This window comes from Cyprinus carpio, chromosome B10 (genome assembly GCF_018340385.1).
Source record: "Cyprinus carpio isolate SPL01 chromosome B10, ASM1834038v1, whole genome shotgun sequence".
Classification (NCBI taxonomy): domain Eukaryota; kingdom Metazoa; phylum Chordata; class Actinopteri; order Cypriniformes; family Cyprinidae; genus Cyprinus; species Cyprinus carpio.
The window spans coordinates 8,004,741-8,025,835 of NC_056606.1; the positions used below are offsets into that span (position 1 = coordinate 8,004,741).

The following is a 21,095-nucleotide window of genomic DNA, read 5'->3' on the forward strand; positions in this document are numbered from 1 at the left end:
ATTATGCATAATTATGAGAAAGGCTACAAACAGTAATTGATGTTTGAGAAGGCAACACATGATATTAAGAACCAGGAATATGTAAACTTCTGAACAGGATAATTTGTGTTAATTCAGCTCTGTCTTGTGGAAAATATAAAAGTATAAAGTATCTGTAATGTCAAATACATCTCCATCAGGTCAGTAATAAAGGAACTAAAATTTATTTTTATGATCCTCCATAATTATACTTTTTTTTTTTTTTTACATATATGGTTTGGGCTGGTATGTCTACAAAAGGTGTGATTTTGGATAGATGGCATGTATTTGTATGAATGGGTGCAGCCTAATTCAGTGACTAAGGGTGTATTCACACCAGGAAAATCCACTAGTTCACTTGCTTTAGTCGGGACCAAATACAATGTTGATTTTTTTAATTTGGTGCGGTTCACTTTCACACTGCCCTTTTTGCAAGTGAACCAGAAATTGTAAACAAAACCACACGTGTGCTTAAGGTCATCCATTCATTGGTTCATCCATTCAACCGTACCAGAGTTTGTTTGGAACCAGACCGAGACCACCTCATGAACTGGGTCTCGGTACAGTTTTTTGGTCCACACCCGAGTGTGATTGTTGTATTCAAACCTACACAAAAGATTCGCACAAAGGGGGGAAACAAACTTGAGTTTGATTCAATAGAACCAAACAAGACTGGTGTGAATACACCCTTACAGATATTAACAGAACAGCCTAATCACATACAGCATGTAACTTAGCAAGTGAAAGTTTAGACCAAACAAACAGTTTGACTTTTAAATTCTTTATTGGTCTTTATTATACCCAGGATGGGGGGAGATAGACTTCCCTTGGCATTCCCATGTAAAGAGATGTCAATGACGAACACATCCAAACAAGAGATCGAGGGCTATAGGGAAATCAGTTCATACATAAAATACATTTACTCTGATATTTCATATTTCTGTCCTTGCACACAAGTGTCCTTTTCACTTCAAGTCCACATAGCATCCTGTGCTATTAAATATACAGATTAATCTGTGACCTTTCGGAGAAGGTGAATGTGTGTGACTCAAGGTGGTGGAATAGCTTTTAGGATGAGTTGTGCTGGTCATCCACCCTCTCCGTTCTACATGATGCCACAGGAGGAAAGAGGGTTGGCAATTTGGCAAGTGCAAGCTGACTGACAATACTGGCGTACTGTCTGATAGCAGCTGCGGTCCCCGTCGCTGCCCCACTGCACGGCCCCCGCTTGGTCGGGTGGGAGCCGGCTGAGGATGCTGGTGTTGATGGCCAGCGCGGCTAGCCCGTAGTCGGTGAAGAGCACGGTCTCGCGGCGGCAAGTGGGGCAGGAGATGAACTTGTACTTGGGACAGGACTCGTATAAGATCTGCAGGCACTCCTCACACACCGAGTGCAAACACGACAGGATGCGTGGGCGCTTGCCGGCAAAGTTGTAGGTGTGTCCACAGGTGGGGCAGTCCAGCGGTTCGCACGGCATCACCGGGCCTGAGGAGGTGGAGGACGAGGAGGAAGAGGTGGAGGAAGAGCGGAGCACGTACTGGTTGACGATGACGTCGTCCATCTTGTAGTGGAACTGGTGGTAGCAGATGTCGGATGTGCTGGTCTTGCGCTGGGCAAGATAACTTGCTTCCCGGCGGAGGACGGGGGCAGGAGGAGACACTAGTGGTCTGGGTGGGACCACGGTGTTGCCGTTGACCTCCATGGACAGATCGCCACATGCCCGGTTGACGATCACCTCCCCTTCGCCTCCTCCATCCCAGGCTACACGGGGAGGTGGGGCATAGCGAGGCTGGGTCATGGGGACCGGACACTCCCGAGGGAACTTCTCCGATTGGATGATCTTGACAGTGTCCATGGGGATGGTCACAGGTTGGCGCCTCAGGCAGGACATTCACTCCTAGGCTTGGTGTTCTTAGCTAGAGGAACTGGGTGTAGCGTACAGTCCTGGGGAGAACGTCTTCAGTGCACTGGGGGAGGACACTCAGCCATTGCAGTGGACGTGAGGACAGATGGGTTTGTCCATTGCTGTCTCAAAATCCCTCCTTGGTCACGGGCTGCGTCACCCTGAGTCTTTATGTGGCACAGATGGACAACAACTTCCTGCCAGTGCACGGTATAAAAAACCCTGAAGGACAATAGAGGACTATGTCTTGCTTCAGAGGTCACGGGAAGTTGCAGTTTGTGGTTTAAGTGGTTAAAAAAGTCTTGAGGCAACAACTTACACCCTGTTCACTGATATTGCACCACTGAGAGTTGTTAATTCTATGTAACAGAATATTCAATGATATTATTACTTATAAATGAATGGCTGAACACTACAAAGTGTGTCACACTCAATATCAGAAGATATGTTGGCAATTGTTTCAGTGTTTACACACTTAATATTTTGAGAAATACAGTGTACCTTGAAGAGAATATTATGATCTTACTAAGAAATACTGTTTAGCTTAATACTGTTGTTAGCCAAATGTCCGTAGACTTTCTCATAGGTTGCCTAATGAGTTTCAGAAGGGAACTTATGCAACTAATGTCACAACCTTCTTCCTGTTTCAGGTCCCTGTTGTGGTATGTCGCTGCCCTGTTTTTGCTTCTCCTTGTGATTGGCTATGCTTACACCTCCCTGACCTTTGTTCTGATAAGCTTTTCAGGGAGGTGCTCATGTGGCATTGGAAAGCTCTCGAAGGTGTTCTCCCAGTCCTTAAAAGACCAGAATTCCTTAAGGGTCTGCGTTGAGCTTGACAGATTGTGCGTCCACTTTTTGGTGACGTGGTCCAAGGTCCAAGAGTGTCTCAGGAGTCTTGCCAGACCTTCCTTGCTTCCAGCACTTTTCCCAAAGTGGTACAGATATGCAAACTCATAGGTAGTGCTGTTTCTGTTCCTGGAGGGGAAAAAATAAAACAGTTCAGGTGATGCTAATGCAAGGACACAGCTCAGCCTTTTTACAGGCCATTTGCTTGCACTCTTGGGAACAGTGTCTAAAAAGTGTCCTGTCATCTAGAGCTAAAAACACAGCAATTGGGAAAATCTGATGAAGAAATTTTAAGAGCTGATTTTGTGCAAAAGACTGTGATCTGCGCAACATGTCCATTCACAGCAGAAATCTGGAACCCCGCAGCATCTTTTCCAGTCTAAAAAACTGTCTTGCTCTATCTGCCAGCTGCCATCTGCGGCCCTGTGGGGCATGGGCACTGTGGAGGAAGAGGCTGAGGACCTGACCACAGAACAATCTGTCCTTCTGCTATGAACCTATACATGTATTGCAACACAACACAACACTGCAGAAGCCAACAACTCTAAAATGGCTGCCAGTGCTTATTTGAAGTCAGTTGTGAATTACTGTTCGCAACCTATTTTAATTTTCATAAGGTGCTATATTTCAGTGAAACAGGGTATTCAACATGATAAAAAAATTGAAGACTGGACATGATTTTATTTAGCATAAATTGATTGGAAGGTAAAAAGTGGGTGTGGCTTACCAAAATAAAGATTATGAAGAGAAACACTGTTTTTCTTTAAAACAATATATGCATAGCCTACCAATATACTGTAATATGCATGTTCTGATTTCATGTTGACTTGTTCATGTTGGTTTCATGTTGAATGAGCTTGTGCTATATTTACATTTAAGATATTTAGTAGACATTCTTATCCAGAGTGATACAGCATGAGTAGTATTGTGATATATTTGGGAATATACAGGTCCTTCTAAAAAAATTAGCATATTGTGATAAAAGTTCATTATTTTCCATAATGTAATGATAAAATTAAACTTTCATATTTTTAGATTCATTGCACACCAACTGAAATATTTCTGTCTTTTATTGTTTAAATACTGATGATTTTGCATACAGCTCGTGAAAACCCAAAATTCCTATCTCAAAAAATTAGCATATCATGAAAAGGTTCTCTAAACGAGCTATTAACCTAATCATCTGAATCAACTATTAACTCTAAACACCAGCAAAAGATTCCTGAGGCTTTTAAAAAACTCCCAGCCTGGTTCATTACTCAAAACCGCAATCATGGGTAGACTGACTGTGCCGACCTGACTGCTGTCCAGAAGGCCATCATTGACACCCTCAAGCGAGAGGGTAAGACACAGAAAAGAAATTTCTGAACGAATAGGCTTTCCCAGAGTGCTGTATCAAGCACCTCAGTGGGATATCTGTGTGGGAAGGAAAAAGTGTGGCAAAAAAACGCTCTGCACAAACGAGAAGAGGTGACCGGACCCTGAGGAAGATTGTGGAGAAGGACCGATTCCAGACCTTGGGGGACCTGCGGAAGCAGTGGACTGAGTCTGGAGTAGTAAACATCCAGAGCCACCGTGGGCGTGTGCTTTTGAACCAGAAAATCCAAGCGGCAGAAGCGCCCTTATGACAAGAAAGCAGCACTGGACTGTTGCTCAGTATTTAACAATGTACTTTTTTTTCGGATGAAAGCAAATTTTGCATGTCAGTTCTTCTGAAATCAAGGTGCCAGAGTGCTGGAGGAAAAGACCCAAATGCCAAAATGCCTGAAGTTCCAGTGTCAAGACCTACCCAAGTCAGTGATGGTCTGGGGTGCCAGTCAGGCGCTGGTGGTGTTGGTCCACTGTGTTTTAGTCATATGGCAGGGCAATGCAGCTAGCTATCAGGAGATTTTGGAGCACTTTCCATCCATCTGCTGGAAAAGCTTTATGGAGATGAAGATTTCGTTTTTCAGCACGACCTGGCACCTGCTCACAGTGCCAAAAACTGGTAAATGTTTTACTGACCATGGTATTACTGTGCTCAATTGGCCTGCCAACTCTCCTGACCTGAACCCCATAGAGAATCTGTGGGATATTTGAAGAGAAAAGTTAGAGACGCAAGATCCAAGACTCTGGATGGGCTTAAGGCCGCTATCGAAGCATCCTGGGCCTCCATAAACACCTCAGCAGTGCCACAGGCTGATTGGCTCCATGCCACGCCCGCATTGAAGCAGTCATTTCTGCAAAAGGATTCCCAAAAAGTATTGAGTGCATAACTGAACATAATTTTTGCAAGTGTGACTTTCTTTTGTATTAAAAACATTTTTTTTTATTGGTCGGATGAAATATGCATTTTTTGAGATAGGAATTGGGGGTTTTCATGAGTATGCAAAATCATCAGTTATAAAACAATAAAAGACCTGAAATATTTCAGTTGGTGTGCAATGAATCTAAAATATATGAAAGTTTAATTTTTATCATTACATTATGGAAAATAATTAACTTTTTCACAATATGCTAATTTTTTGAGAAGGACCTGTATTGTCAACAGCTAAAAGGAAGTTGTTAGGCATGACACACAACTTCTGTAGTCGTGACACTGTATTCACAATGTACATTAGCATGGTTTGAGTATTGCACTGTTTTTATAAAAGTATTTTAGAATACTATTATGGAGACTAATGAAGTTTTCAGTTTCGTATGCTATAGCATATTGACCAATAAGCATCCAGGAATAGAATCTGTTTAAGTTCTGTTTAAGTAAGTCATTTTTGGTTAGATGGGCATGAGAAATGGTGTGACAGTTTTAAAACTGAGTCATCTGAGATAAAAATGTGGTTAGATGCGGTTTGTGATTGTGTGTGAGCTTTATTAACAGTGGTGAGCACACTGACATATCTGTAATAGTTCTCTGCATGCTGTGCAAGATGTGATGATAGAGAATGTACTAGAGAGAAAAAATGAGAGGGAGGGAGAGAGAAGCAGAGAAAGAGGAAGCTGACCTACATGTAGCAGAAAAGGTAGAAAGAGAACATGCGTCCTTTTACTCCACATCCACACTGCGCTTGTGATCTTATGTGATAAAATAGAATGCTTCCATTATAATTAACAAAGCTGCTTACACTGCAAGTGCGTGACAGCAATTTAATGAATATCACAGGAGCATCTAGTTTTGTCGCATCACAGTGCTCTGCTCGCTTGCAGAGTCGAAGAGGAATGGTACATTCATGCCATGTTTAAATTACCATAATTGCCAGATTCTGATTAGTAAAAAACAGCCTTTGGACTTGTAATTACACATTGGAAACTCTGAAATTAATGAAAGCCTGCGGTGAGATTATATAAAAACTAATGGTAGTGACATCAACACGGACATTTCACTTATAATGAAAATTTGTTATTTACTGACATACAGTAATATACAGTGACCATTGCTGTCAAGTAAAAAAAATAAAAATAAATAATAATAATAAAACAAAGTAGTTCATATATAGTATGCATTATTTTGCAAGCCTGCAAGCTAGACCTATATGAGAGCACTGTTAAAGGAACAAAACAAATGTAAGTAATAATTACCTGAAAATTTCTCCCTGCTTTGTATCTTACATGTTTCGAAAGACATGAAAGTGAGTAATGATATAAGTAAGCATAATTTCATTTTTTTGTATGACTTATTCATGGCAGTTACCTAGCTACTGCTATAAATTTACCATTTAATATGTTATTTTCATACAGTACATACTTATTCACACTGTTGGTGACAACCACATGTACTTATCGAGTCTGTATGTATGAACAAAAGGCCATATCTATTCTCACGCTAGTCATGAATATCAACTGTGAGAGTGAGGGACTAAAATAAATATGGTGAAGATGGCGACTTCAATAACACTGGAAATTCTTTTTACAGTTGATGTTCAGTTGATGGTGCATTCACCTGTAAAATCCATCAAATTAAAAGACAGCAGCTTCATAGCTGAGTGGAGAGTGAAGCATTTCAATCTGACAAAAGAGGTTTGCAGAAAATGCGGGTGCATGTAAGTTCGGTTGTCACTCTCAAAAATGAACTGTATGTAAAACTTAACTGTATTCATCACATGAATACAGAACTGACAACCATATTCTGTTGCTGCATGAACATGACTATAATGGGCTTCATTTTTTCTTCAATGTTTTGTAAGACAATAGAGGAATTGGTATAATGTACAGTATTTTGCTGTCATCAACAATAATGTCATGCATGGATCCATGTTAGCATTAGGAGTTAGAGAACTTAAAGAGATATTTGTGTGCGAATATGTGTTTTCCAATATGTGTTGTAACCAACTGACACATTTCTATCCCATACTGCCACAGGAGATAAGAAGCAACAGTAAACACTGAAAGAAAATCGCAGAGAACTATACTGCAAGCCGATTTTTCAAGTTTTCAAGTCTAAGTGGATAAATTGGACTTTAATTTATAATTATTTTCACGGTTGTTAGCACATCACATGTCAAAGGACAATGCTGGCATTGCAGATATATCTGGGAACATTTACACTGTATTTACCTAAAGAATGTATTTTAGCAGTCGAGAAATTAGTCATTTACCACAGGAATCGAACGCGGCTATGATTCACTCATGGCGTGAATGCACCGTAAGCTAGATTGTCTATTTATGGCGTCTCTCAACTATCTGTGTTCTACTTTCCTCCTCCCCCATCCATCCATTTCTGAAGATTCGCACTGTTCTCCACCCACAGCCGTGGACCTCCACTCACACACACACGCACACACACACACACACACACTCTGCAACGTGCAGGAGAGCGCACAAAAACACACTTGTTTTGAACCAGCTCCTTGACATTGTTGTGACCATTCCGACCTAATAACTAGTCATCATAACCTCTGTTTATTCTGTTTCCTGGCTCTCTCATTGGTTTAGTCGTTTACAATGATTTAATTAGGATGTGAACACAGGATGTGTCATCAAACCGTCCTCCATTTTCTGGAGGTCACAGAAGCACCAATCAGCCAGTAACTGTCAGTCACATTCATTCGAGTTGCCACGGCACCGCAGAGCTGTGAGGCAGAGCCAAAAATAACCACACGCTCTTACTGGTTCACACACACATACACACACACACACACACACACACACACAAAGGTGCGAATAAGCTTTCTGACATCAGCGTAGTCAGCTGGTGCATGGGCGTTGGAAACCGTGAGATGTGATGACTGAAATGATTCTCAACCCTTCAGACATTTCTGTTTAGAGACAGTCAGTTATACGGGGGGAAAATATATATATATATATATATATATATATATATATATATATATATATATATATTTAATATTAATTAATATAGAATTTTATTAAACTGTGCTTAATATTTTTTTTGGAAACTGTGATATATTTTTATTTGATTTTTAATTTTTTTGATGAATAAAAAGTTCAAAATAACAGCATTTATTCAAAATAGAAATATTTTCTAAATTTATTATTACTTTTTATTTAACACATCCTTGCTAAATAAATGTATTTATTTCTTTTAAAAAAAAGAAAGAAAAAATTTACTGACCCCAAACTTTTAAATAGTAGTGTATACTGTAAAAAAAAATAATATTTCAAATAAACACTTTATTAATATTCTTTTTAACTTTTTATTTATAAAAGAATCCTGAAAAAAGTACCACAGTTCCAAAAATATTAAGCAGCACAATTGTTTCTGACATTGATTATAAATTAGCATATTAGAATGATTTCTGAAGGATCATGTGACACTGAAGATATAATGATGCTGAAAATTCAGCTTTGCTTCTCAGGAATAAATTATATTTTAAAATATATTAAAATAGATTTTTAAATTCCAATAATATTTCACAAAAATAAATTTTTTCCTGTATTTTTGATAAAATAAATGCAACCTTGATGAGCAAAAGAAACTTCTTTAAAAAATATAATCTTACTGATCCCAAACTTTTGAATATTTTTTTTTGTGTTTTTTTTATAATATATGTGAAATTTTTGTGAGAAAGTATACATATATATATACAGTATATTCCATTAAACATATTACATTAATAATCATGTCAACCTAAGAATTAAAAAAGATCTTGTAACTGTGACGTGAGTCTAGTGCTCTCCAGTGTACATATGTTCTTTAGTGCTGTGAATCGATTAACTGCTAATAATTTGTTTGTTTGTCAGGGGCAACTGCCTCTCATTGCACACAGGATTTCATATTTGATAAGACAAGCTCCTCCGTTATGTAAGAGGCTCATGAGAGAGATAGACAGCAGATAACATATTAAAGCAGGCCAACAGTCTGCTGCTCTGTACGGCACTGCTGCGCTTAATGAAATCATGTGTGTGTTCGACCCTGTCAGCACAAAACATGATGAAGAGAGGCAGAGAGGATGAGGTAGAAACAGCAAATAACTGAGATGAGCTGGGCTGTGATTTCCAGAAGCATGGTAAGCCGATGGTCTCTATGATCTCTACAGACTCTATGATCCAAAAATGAAAATTTGCTAAAATGTACTCATCCTCAGGCCAACCAGATTATTAGATTTATCAGAACAGATTTGGAGAAATCTAGCATTACATCACTTGCACACCAGTGGATCCTCTGCAGTGAATGGGTGCCGTCAGAATGAGAGTCCAAACAGCTGATAAAACATCACAATAATCCACACCACTCCAGTCCATCAAATAATGTCTAGTGAAATTAAAGGTGTTTTTAATTTTAAACTAATGGTTCTGGCTAAAATACGAGTCCTCTATCCATAATGTTTCTTTCTACAGTGAAAAAGTTGTCTGGTCTGAATCAGGAGAGAAATGTGCACAGATCAAGCACTGTTTACACCTGAAAACAGTCCAAAATAGTTATGAACAAATATGTTGGGGTATTTTGTGAGAGGACAAAAGGGGATAGACTTTATTTAACATTACTATGATGTTTTTCTCAGCTGTTTGGATTCTGACGGCACCCATTCACTGCAGAGGATCCATTGGTGATGTGATGCTAAATTTCTCCAAATGAAGAAACAAACTTATCTTGGATGGCCTGAGGGTGAGTAAATTTTCAGCAAATTTTAGTTGTTTGAAAGAACTATTCCAGGAGAACTGAACAGGGATAAATATTGAGTATATGTATATATGTAGGTAGTTACATTTTTAGATGAATAATTCAGAAATTGAATAGCATATCATACAGTAGCCTCACACAAAAAGTAATGTGGCCGTGTTACAGCAGAGTGATGCAATCACTTAGACTATTTTTGATATATATCATATAATACCAAATGATCACCATATTCTCATACACAGGTATTTACATGCTACCATCTTCTGTGACATTTTGTTGGTTGCTTATTTTGTATTCTTGCAGTATCTCACTGTAGATGATTGAAATCTCATTGCTATTCCACATATTAATAATGTGGATTCAATATCACTCTGTAATGTTAATTAAATTACTCCATATAATTACTTTTTTAAAAACACTAAATACAGGAATATGTGTTCATAAGACAGGCTCAGTTACTGAATGCATTGAGTCAATAACATTCTTGAGTTCATTCAGAACTTGTCAAGACATCACATTCCAGTACATTCTGGCACCACCGTGACACAAAAACACATTCATATAACTGTCCTTCCCATATTTTTCAATGGATACATCACTTAAAATGATAAATAGGTAATCTGTAGGGTCACTTTTTACGTTCAAACACTATCAAAACGTTGCTCTGTTTGTTTGACAATCAGCCTGAGAGAACGACAGCTCAGCCAATGGCATGAGTTTGGGGGGCGGGGCTATATGATTGAGTGACCAATTGGCGGGTGTTTGAGAAACCAGTTCGAAAAAAAAAAAAAATCATTATTTTTAAATTCCGTTTGTCTACTCTAGGGGTATAAATGAAATACTTAATGTCTAAAATGAAAATCAGTCAACAGGGATCCTTTGGGATGCTGCATAGTATTAAAAATGATAGCCGATTTAAGCATTGTTTTATTGAACTAGCATTTAGTCTGGCTTCATTCTGGTAAACAAAACGACTGCTTTCCACGATCCAATATTTAAGCATTGTTTTATTGAACTAGCATTTAGTCTGGATTAATTATGGTTATATATATGTATTTTGAAATGCTGAAAATCATTCATCTGAACAGAATGTTAAATAAAACACGGAAGACAAGTAAACAGATGGATGCACGGTCATCAAAATATCTAGAACATTCCTGTACTCATATCCAACTCACTCCCACACACACACACACACACACACACAATGCACAACAAAAATACACACAGGTACCACCCAGCACATTCCACAAGCACATCTCTCCCCACCACCCGTCTCTCTCTCTGGATGCATTCCACCTGTGCAGTGAGACAGTCAGCAAGAGGGCAGCATGTCCTGTGCCAGCGATGCTATCAGCTGTTGACCTCTGTCTCACAAAGCCTGTCCTGAGCCCTGCCCTTACGACTGCAGGCAGTCTCACACATGGGGATCCCATTCATGTTTGTACATAAAGTGTATGTACTGTAATATCAACAACTGACAGCATCTAGAATGCAAACCCATATGTGTGTTTAACAGTAAACTAAAAACAAATACTAAATAGTTCTAAAATGCATTTATTTTTTTCAAATAATGAAATATTTCCACATTTTAATACATTTAAATGTTTATTTATACATTAAATATTATCCAGTATCCCCACTTAAAGCAAATTATACTATGTAGCAAATATAGCAACAATATAAAATAAATATACCTGTTGTTTATATTGTGGCAAAATGTAAACAATATTATCGCCCAGCTCTGATCTGCTAAATTTGATTGTAAGGCATGAAAATATTATGATATTATAAACATTAACGTTATGATTTTCTCTGAATCTGCTTTGAAATGTTTATTATAAAAAGCACTAATCAAATAAATGATAAAGTCATTTGCACATTTACACCTGAACAAATATAGAATGCAGGTGAAACAAATGCAACAATGAGATATATTTTTTAGTCATTTATGGATTTGATTGAGGATTATTATGAATATTATTTTAAATGTTTTCAAGTCATGTAATTGAATAGAACTGTGCTTTTTACTTAAAGTTTGTTACTGATCATGTCGGCTAGAAAATTTTGTATTAGCATTTAGTCATTTAATAACGGGAATTAAATTTCAATGGAATTGTTATCAGTAATTTGATTTAAATATGTAAAGTCGATATTAAATGGAAATTCACCCTATTTTCTAAATGCATGTTACTGATTTTATTGCAAACCATATGTTTAATTTTTATTTAATTTTTTTTTTTTTACCTCAATCTTGCATTGAAACTTCCTGCATCTCTCCGGTGGCTTATACTGAATTTCTCCAATCATTTCCTCCTCATAAACCTGCGCTCTGCCTCCAGCCAATCAACAAATGATAGATCAAATGTCTCCTCCCTACATTTTTCTATAATCAGGCGTGCTTCATAATGCAGAAGAAAAGATCTATTGCTACAACTGAAATGTTTTAATAAAACACCATTTTATGGAAATTTGCTAAAATATGTGTTCATGTATTTATTTTATAATTGCACAAAGATATACCAAACAAATAGCGAAAAGACCATTGATTTCAAAATCCACCAATGGGATCGCAAGAACCACCAGCATGCTAATGTGAGAGCTGAAAGAAACTTAATTTAACATTTGTAGTTTTTTAATCTTCAAAATATTTCTCTGGTCCTAATCATTAAACATATCACTAAATACTTGACTTGTGTTTTTAATCCTTTAACTTAGAAACATAACCATGGTTGAAAATGCTTGCATGGTTTACAAAAGCTTTCTGAGACCACATCAGTTGGGTTTTTCTTTATCTGTTTTCTAAGAAATAAGATTACAGGCAATGATGATTGGATTCTATGAATACCTGCTTATCTTCTGTAATTATTTATGAATCTTGTCTGATCATGAGTTTCTGAAGCTGTTACAGACGAGTGTTGTTTATTTACTTGTTAAAAAACATGATGTGTTATAAAACTTAAAATTAGAAACTATGAATGCTAGGGTTTACTACATTCATGCAGTTGTTCATTTTAAAGGCTTACCATTTTAGATGTTGTCAACTTTGTACAGATGAAAATGCAGATGTGTTAGAACCACTATTTACTTACTAATAATAATGAGATCATGATTGCATTTAATGGAGGTTTTCATTATAAATCTACAAGAACAAGCACAATTCTGTGTAAAATCGTGTTGCAAAAATCAGTTCAAGATGGAGCAGATGAAGCCGTGAGATGGTTCTGGAAGATGAAAACATGGATGGATACCATTGTCTTGCACTGTGTGTTTCTTTGTGTTAGAAATGGCAGTTGTGAGTGTGCCGAGCTGTTGTAGAGAACGCAGGTCATGCTAGTTTCAGCGAGGAGGAAGCAGTGTTTAATAATTCAGTGGCTGTCATTCAGAGCAGACGTCAGCCATTTTACCCACAGTTCATTCACGAGAGAGAAGGTTTGTTCCCTTAGCCTCTGTTAACGTAGATCACCTAGTCCTTTTCACAGGACATGCCACAAAGATCATTACTGACAATGTTAGAAACCGGCTGATCGAGAGAAAACAACACAACCATTTAGCTTCGAAAGGTTAGCATTAGCAGAGTGACATAAACAAGCTATTAAGTGAATCTTAATTATCACAAAACATTAGCTAATCATTGAATTGAACTTATTTTAACATGATTTTTTTTTTTTTTTTTTTTTACAAAACTATGCAAAATAATCAATGACCCCAAAAAGCCCTTGTCAAAACATTGTAAAGAAATGCTAATATCTGCAATTAATGCTATTTTCTATTCTAAAGTTATGCTAGGATTTCTGTCATATTTTGGAAGCAATCCTAATGGGATGAAAATAAGAAAGAGTAATGTAAGGACTGGATTGACTGGAACTGTTTCTTGAGGAATTTCTTATAGCAATTTCAGCTTAAATCTTAATGAAATGCAAATGGAATTTATATCATAATTTGCTTATTCCTAATATATAGAAAAAGTAATATTCTGCTGGATTGGATTTCTGAGGAATATGTTGTAAACAAAAGTTCTTAAAGGACTACATTTCTATAAGAATTTAATTTTCTGTAATATAATAAAAAAAAAAAAAACATTCCTCAGAATTCCTATTAATCCAGTAAAATATGAATGCCATTTCTTAAAGGAATGACCATTACGTTTTTATCATAATTTGTTTATTCCTAATAAAATGAAATTTTATTTTGTTTTGTTTTTTATTAATAATAATATAATGATACAACTACAGTGATAATATCTGGATACATTGGAATTCTGAAGAATAAGTTGTAAAGTAGAAACACAAGATCTTAAAGGACTGGCAATGAACTTTCTATCATAATTCTAATATTTCAGTCCTGATCTCAAACAAGAATCTTCTAGCATTTGATTTTAAGAGGGTTTTGAAGATTTCATACACACCAATAACAAGTAGGACTACCAACAACATTTATCAATACAAAGTCATTATTTTGGGCTGATGTTGGCATGACCTCAGGTGCACAGACACATATTGATGGACAGTATTGATTGCTGAATAACCATTGTGACAGGAGGCTGAATCTACAGTACAGGAAGCAAACAGGGACTTCTGGGTGTTTGGTCAATGTTTTCGGCACCTATTAGTATTCTGGGAGTGTGTTAGCAGTTTTTAGTGCAGTGTTGTGGGAGGGGTGCGCCAGCAGTGGCGGTTATGCAACCAGAGCAGCATACGCAGCACACTGACTGCAGCTCCCGTGCATGCAACACACACACACTCGCAAGCACAGGTCCTTCTCTGTCTTCTCTGAGCACACATGTGGGTTAGTATGTGTCGGTGTGTAGTAGTCCCATGTGATCAGATGCCCACTCGGATAATGTGAGTCATTGATGGAATCTGTGTTTGTGTGCACATGCAATCATGAATCGCAACCTGGCCGATTCCACAACATGGTGAACACAGCCACACAAGAACAGAAGTGCAAGTCCTGCGTGAAGATGTGGGACCCAGAAATGCAAACATTTGACCCACATGCAATTATATGCTTACTTATATATATTTAAAAAACATTTATTTTATATATTTGTTTTATATATCTTATATATACATGTATATTTTTAATAAAACACTATAATAATATATAATCTAAATATTTATAATATAAATATGCGCTGTGTAAATATTTTAGATTATATATTTATCATATAATAATTATCATAAATGTATAAGTATTTTTTTTTAATTAAAGTAAAGTTTTTTAAATTAATTATTAATAATATTTTTAAATTATTCTAAAAACAAATGTCTGGATTTTTAGTTAGAATAGGTAAAGGAAAATGTTTTATGAAATTAGAAAAACAATTAGGAAAATAGGAAAAACATTCTCATTTTGCATTAACATTTAATACATTTACATTTAAAATAGGATAATTTAAATACAAATACATTTAAGATAAGATGCAAATGCAAAGATAAACTCAAATGAGCATAATGACCATAAAACACTAATAGTACAGCCTTTTAGGCATCCTTACCTGTATTTAGTTGTGAGTTGCTAGATTTGGACGAGTGGTGGTGTTAATTCATGAGATCTTGACGTCTTTCTCACATAGGGACACAAAGTTCCTGTGATTCTGCTGCTGTCTCAGGCTATCTCGTCCCTCTGAGCACTGCCCATCACAGCGGATGCTCCTGTTGCATGCGAGTGGATGGAGGAAAGACTTCCCTGCCTGTCTTCGAGAAGGATGGATTGAAGGGTGGAGGATGGGAAAGATGGAGGACGAGATGTCAGATGCGTCATTAAGCACCGTTCTGTTCTTCTTCTTTCCACGATGGGCTCTTTTGGTCCAGTGTTGGTCTTGGTCACTCACTCACTCATTCGTTCATTCACCCAGTCAGTTGTGTAAGAGGATTCTTGGATCTCTGCGTCCACTTTACACACTCTGTCCATCCTCTTCTTACTGGGAATTCTCAATCGTATGCTATTTCTCTGCCATATCTTTCAATGAGACCATTTCTCTTACCCTGTCTTCCCCCCTCTCTCTCTCTCTCTCTCTCTCTCTGTCTATGAGAGCAAACACTCATACACACCCCCACACACACTCTCTGACTCACAAATGCATGTTCTGCCTCTGTTTCTGTGAGTATCTCGACTCTTCCTCCTTGCAGACTCTCTTTCTCTCTCTCTCTGTCTCTCTTTGCTGCAGTGCCTCTGCAGGCTGGATCACGTTTTCAGTAGGAAAAAAAATCTAGCCAATCAGAGCCCCCAACTCATTCCCCCTCCCATTGCAAACTCTCTTTCTCTCAGTCTCCATCCATCTCTTTGTTTTACTCTGACTCTTTGCCTCAAACAGCATACAGATGCAAGCACACGCACGTGTGTTTTTTGTGGTTTGTCATTGTATTCATTCTGGATCATTCTCACGCATTGAGCCCACGGCCCACAGAGACATTATAAACAAGCAGGTGAAAGATGCAGTACAAACACATACAATAGAAATTATGATGCTGAAAGGATGACAATTAGCTTGTGATGTTTTATTAAAAATGGTGTGCAAAAGCTGTAAGATGTTCATGAATAGTAGTTCTACAGTAGTGCATTATTTATCATCATGGAGGATGCTGGGATGTGGGGATTGTGTTATATAACAGCCTGAGATTTTCATCAGTTTTAGCTTTACACATGTCCTTGTGCTGTCCTACACATAATCCACAGCGCCGAGAGGGGAATTGTGTATTTATGTGCAAACGCAAAGTCAACAAGAATTTGTATTCTATGGGACATGTGAGTGCAAAACATGCCACATTTATGTCGTAAGCGGTGTGCCCTATAGCAAGCTAGTTGTAAGGGTGTTCTGGATCAAAATAGTCCCACCCTGAAGTCTCTATGACATTCTGGCCACTAGATATGACTTGGGACATTCAGTGTAAGTCTGTGGTTTTTTTCCCGCCTTTTTAACACAAACAAGGAGAAACTTGTGAATACTGTCCTTGAAAAAGCCACACATTTCGAGGTTTCATTCATATCTGATGAATTCTACACTGAAGTGTGTAGTTTAAGGACACATGTATGGTTTCGTAGAATAAAAACATCCTCTCATACAAGCTGTTTCTGGCAGGAGTGTGTGTAGCAGCTCAAGCTAACCTTGCTCCCCCTGCAGTACGACACATATGGTAGTCATGCAGTCCAGTGTTTCTGCAGGCAATTCAACAAAAACACACACGCCATTCATAAAACATTTCATATGCAAGAAGTGTGAAGGAGGAATATTGTGTGACATAAGATTTCTTGGCTACTTTATTTAGAGTACAACTAGCATCATTAACAGGATGCAGCTAGCTTTCTAACACGTCCCCACATGTCTATATTACTGTGTGGGAAGTTTTGTATAACACCACCCAAATGTTCACGCAAAGAAAGAACGCCTATCTTTGATTCTCGCTAGGACAGTCTGGCACTTCTGACTCACAGCCTGTAAGTATGTATTCATATTTAAAGGATTTGCCACTGATGATTTAAACGTGAGTTTTGAGCAGTGTAGAGTAGAGCTTATTGTTTGTCATTTCTCTGATCACAAATGCAGACATGGTTTTATGTTTACACGGTGCTATATGCAACGTAACATGTAAAAAGACAGTATAAGTCATTATAATCAGTAATTATGTCAAGTCAAGTCAAGTCACCTTTATTTATATAGTGCTTTAAACAAAAAAGATTGCGTCAAAGCAACTGAAAAACATTAATTAGGAAAACAGTGTGTCAATAATGCAAAATGACAGTTAAAAGCAGTTTGTCATTGAATTCAGTGTGATGTCATCATGCAGCTCAGTTCAGTTTAAATCGTATCTGTGCAATAATTTGCAATCAAGTCAACGATATCGCTGTAAATGAAGTGTCCCCAACTAAGCAAGCCAGAGGCGACAGCGGCAAGGAACCAAAACTCCATCGGTGACAGAATGGAGAAAAAACCTTGGGAGAAACCAGGCTCAGTTGGAGGGCCAGTTCTCCTCTGACCGGACGAAACCAGCAGTTCAATTCCAGGCTGAAGCAAAGTCAGTTTGTGCAGATGAATTATCTGTTTCCTGAGGTCTTGTCCCAGTGGTCGCCTGAGACAAGGTCTTTACAGGGGATCTGTCTCTGGGGCTCTAGTTGTCCTGGTCTCCGCTGTCTTTCAGGCCTGTAGAGGTCCTTTCTAGGTGCTGATCCACCATCTGGGCTGGATACGTACTGGATCCGGGTGATTGCAGTGACCCTCTGACTTGGATACAGACTGGATCTGGTGGCTATGGTGGCTTCGGAATAAGAGAGAAACAGACTAATATGAGCGTAGATGGCGTTCTTCTAATGATGTAGCAAGTACATCGGGTGTTATGGGAAGTGTTCCCGGTTCCGGTTTACCTAATTAATGCAGCCTAAAAATCCTTTAATTGATTTGAATATTAGAAGCATATTAGTGTGTTATGTGTAAGCCAGGTTAAAGAGATGGGTCTTTAATCTAGATTTAAACTGCAAGAGTGTGTCTGCCTCCCGAACAATGTTAGGTAGGTTATTCCAGAGTTTGGGCACTAAATAGGAAAAGGATCTGCCGCCGGCAGTTGACTTTGATATTCTAGGTAATATCAAATTTACGGAGTTTTGAGAACGGAGCGGACGTGGAGGACTATAATGTAACAAGAGTTTGTTCAAATACTGAGGTGCTAAACCATTCAGGGCTTTATAAGTAATAAGCAAGATTTTAAAATCTATACAATGTTTGATAGGGAGCCAGTGCAGTGTTGACAGAACCGTGCTAATATGATCATATTTCCTGGTTCTAGTAAGAACTCTAGCTGCTGCATTTTGGACTAACTGGAGTTTGTTTACTAAGCGTGAAGAACAACCACCCAATAAAGCATTATAATAATCTAACCTTGAGGTCATAAACGCATGGATTAACATTTCTGCATTTGACATTGAGAGCATAGGCCGTAATTTAGATATATTTTTGAGATGGAAAAATGCAGTTTTACAAATGCTAGAAATGTGGCTTTCTAAGGAAAGGTTGCTATCAAATAGCACACCTAGGTTCCTAACTGATGACGAAGAATTGACAGAGCAGCAATCAAGTCTTAGACAGCGTTCTAGGTTATTACATGCAGAGCTTTTAGGTCCTATAATTAACACCTCTGTTTTTTTTTAGAATTTAGCAGTAAGAAATTACTCATCATCCAGTTTTTTATATCGACTATGCATTCCGTTAGTTTTTCAAATTGGTATGTTTGAAAACAATGAACTTTGTAAAAATCGATGCGTTTCAGAAAGGCGAGACATAGAGGAGCAACAATAATGTACATTATGTGGAAAATAATGTGGTTTTTGAACCTTAAACCGCATAAACACATTGCATTACACCAAATACACCAAATAATGTTCTTTTTAGTAGCATCATATAACCCCTTTAAGAAACTAGATTATTCAAAAGAAAAGAAGGTACAAAAAGCTGTTGCTGAGGTGGTGACCTTTCAAAATGTATTAATATGTATGATTCATATATCCCTTTGTTCGAAGCGTGGTCCTGAAAAATCTTCATTTGAAGGGCTATCTGGCCCTTCCCCCAACACCTACATCTACTCCTCCAACCAACAGAGTATCTAGACACCCCTATCCCTTCACATGAATGCGTGAAACAGAGTGGTAGGGGTAAGTGTAGGGGTAAGATGTAGAAATGGGATTGGGCCTAAATGCCAACTGGAGTCAGATGTTAGCAAATCAGGAGTCCAATCAATTAAATAAGAATTTAGGTGTTGATTAGAGGTAAATTATCTCATATAACTCACCCAAACACTCAGTGTGCTATTCATATATAGTGAACGTATTGAGACTGCACTGTAAATACTAAAGCTATTGCTGAGGTGGTGACCTTTCAAAATGCATTAATATGTATAATTCTCATATCCCTTTGTTCGAAGCGTGGTCCTGAAAAATCTTCATTTGAAGGGCTATCTGGCCCTTCCCCCAATGCCTACATCTACTCCTCCAACCAAAAGAGTATTGAGACACCCCTATCCCTTCACATGAACGCGTGAAACAGAGTGGTAGGGGTAAGTGTAGGGGTAAGATGTAGAAATGGGATTGGGCCTAAATGCCACCTGGAGACAGATATTAGCAAATCAGGAGTCCAATCAAGTAAATAAGAATATAGGTGTTGATTAGAGGTAAATTAACTCATATAACTCACCCAAACACTCAGTGTGCTATTCATATATAGTGAACATATTGAGACTGCACTGTAAGAACTAAAGGTTCCTGGAGGCACCTTTTGGGGTTCTTCACTTTGCCACACCGGCGGAACCCTCTGTAGAGCCTCTGAGCCTATAGGCACTGTTCTAAAAGGGGTGGTTCTCTGAGGAACTTTTAACGGATCCTGGAGGAACCCTTTTATTAAGAATGGCAAGGAACCACCTTGGGTGCTTCGAGGCACCATTTCCATAATTTCAGTTCTTTAATATTTACAACCCCCCCCCCCCCCCCCACAATTTCAGTTCTTTAATATTTACAACAGCTACACCCCCCAACCCCTACAGCCCCCCCCCCCCACCACACACACAAACACACACACACTAGTTTATTTTTCCTGCTATTTACATTATTAAGAATTTTACAAACCAAACTGTCATAAACAAAAAATACAACATTTACACCTTGACAAAACTAAACAAATAAATGTGACTGAAATATCTTGGAACTTTAAAAAACATTTCATGTACCGAAAAAAAAAAAAAATTTAAATGAATAAATTAAATTACAAATTTAATTAAAATTTGATGTACAGTGCAATCAATAGTAACATTTTCTTTCCTGTTCTAAATGGAGGTCACTGATTGGGAAAATTCTCACACAACATTTTAAGAAACTGAAAAGCCTCAAGATAGCTGTACTGTATGTAGCTTAATAAACCTTTTTCACATTTCCGGGTTTTTCAGCAGCGGAAGTTGTCATAGTTGGGTAAACTTCGAGAGCAATGAATGGGAGAGTAGCACAAATATATTTTTTGCATTCTCATTTGCTCAAATAGCAAAAGAAAAACTCTACGATAGCGTTTTCACGACTTTCAGTCAAAGGAAAAAAATTGACAGAGACTGATAACAGCAGTCAGAAGAGAGAATGATGTCAAATTTAGCATCCCTCCCAAAGACGCTGCATTAGAAACGTTAAAGGGATACTCCATCCCAAAATGAAAATTTTGTCATTAATCACTTACCCCCATGTCGTTCCAAACCCGTAAAAGCTTTGTTTGTCTTTGGAACACAATTTAAGATATTTTGG

The 21,095-nt window shown here is 37.8% G+C and overlaps 2 protein-coding genes across 3 annotated transcripts in view; both read right to left on the reverse strand.

Annotated features, from left to right (window-relative positions):
- The window catches only part of LOC109054485 (cytosolic purine 5'-nucleotidase), a 595,585-nt gene that overhangs the window by 344,902 nt on the left and 229,588 nt on the right, over positions 1–21,095 (reverse strand). The window lies entirely within an intron of this gene.
- LOC122133864 (RING finger protein 208-like) lies at positions 784–15,984 on the reverse strand. Its single transcript, XM_019071739.2, has 2 exons — positions 15,325–15,984; positions 784–2,896 (listed from the first exon to the last, which is right to left on the reverse strand). Exon 2 carries the CDS (start codon positions 1,907–1,909, stop codon positions 1,124–1,126), a length of 786 nt encoding a protein of 261 aa, XP_018927284.1. The 5' UTR covers positions 1,910–2,896; positions 15,325–15,984; the 3' UTR covers positions 784–1,123.

Bases quoted from the DNA above. Each gene is read 5' to 3' on its own strand.
- LOC122133864 (XM_019071739.2), bottom strand. From the start codon at position 1,909: ATGTCCTGCCTGAGGCGCCAACCTGTGACCATCCCCATGGACACTGTC.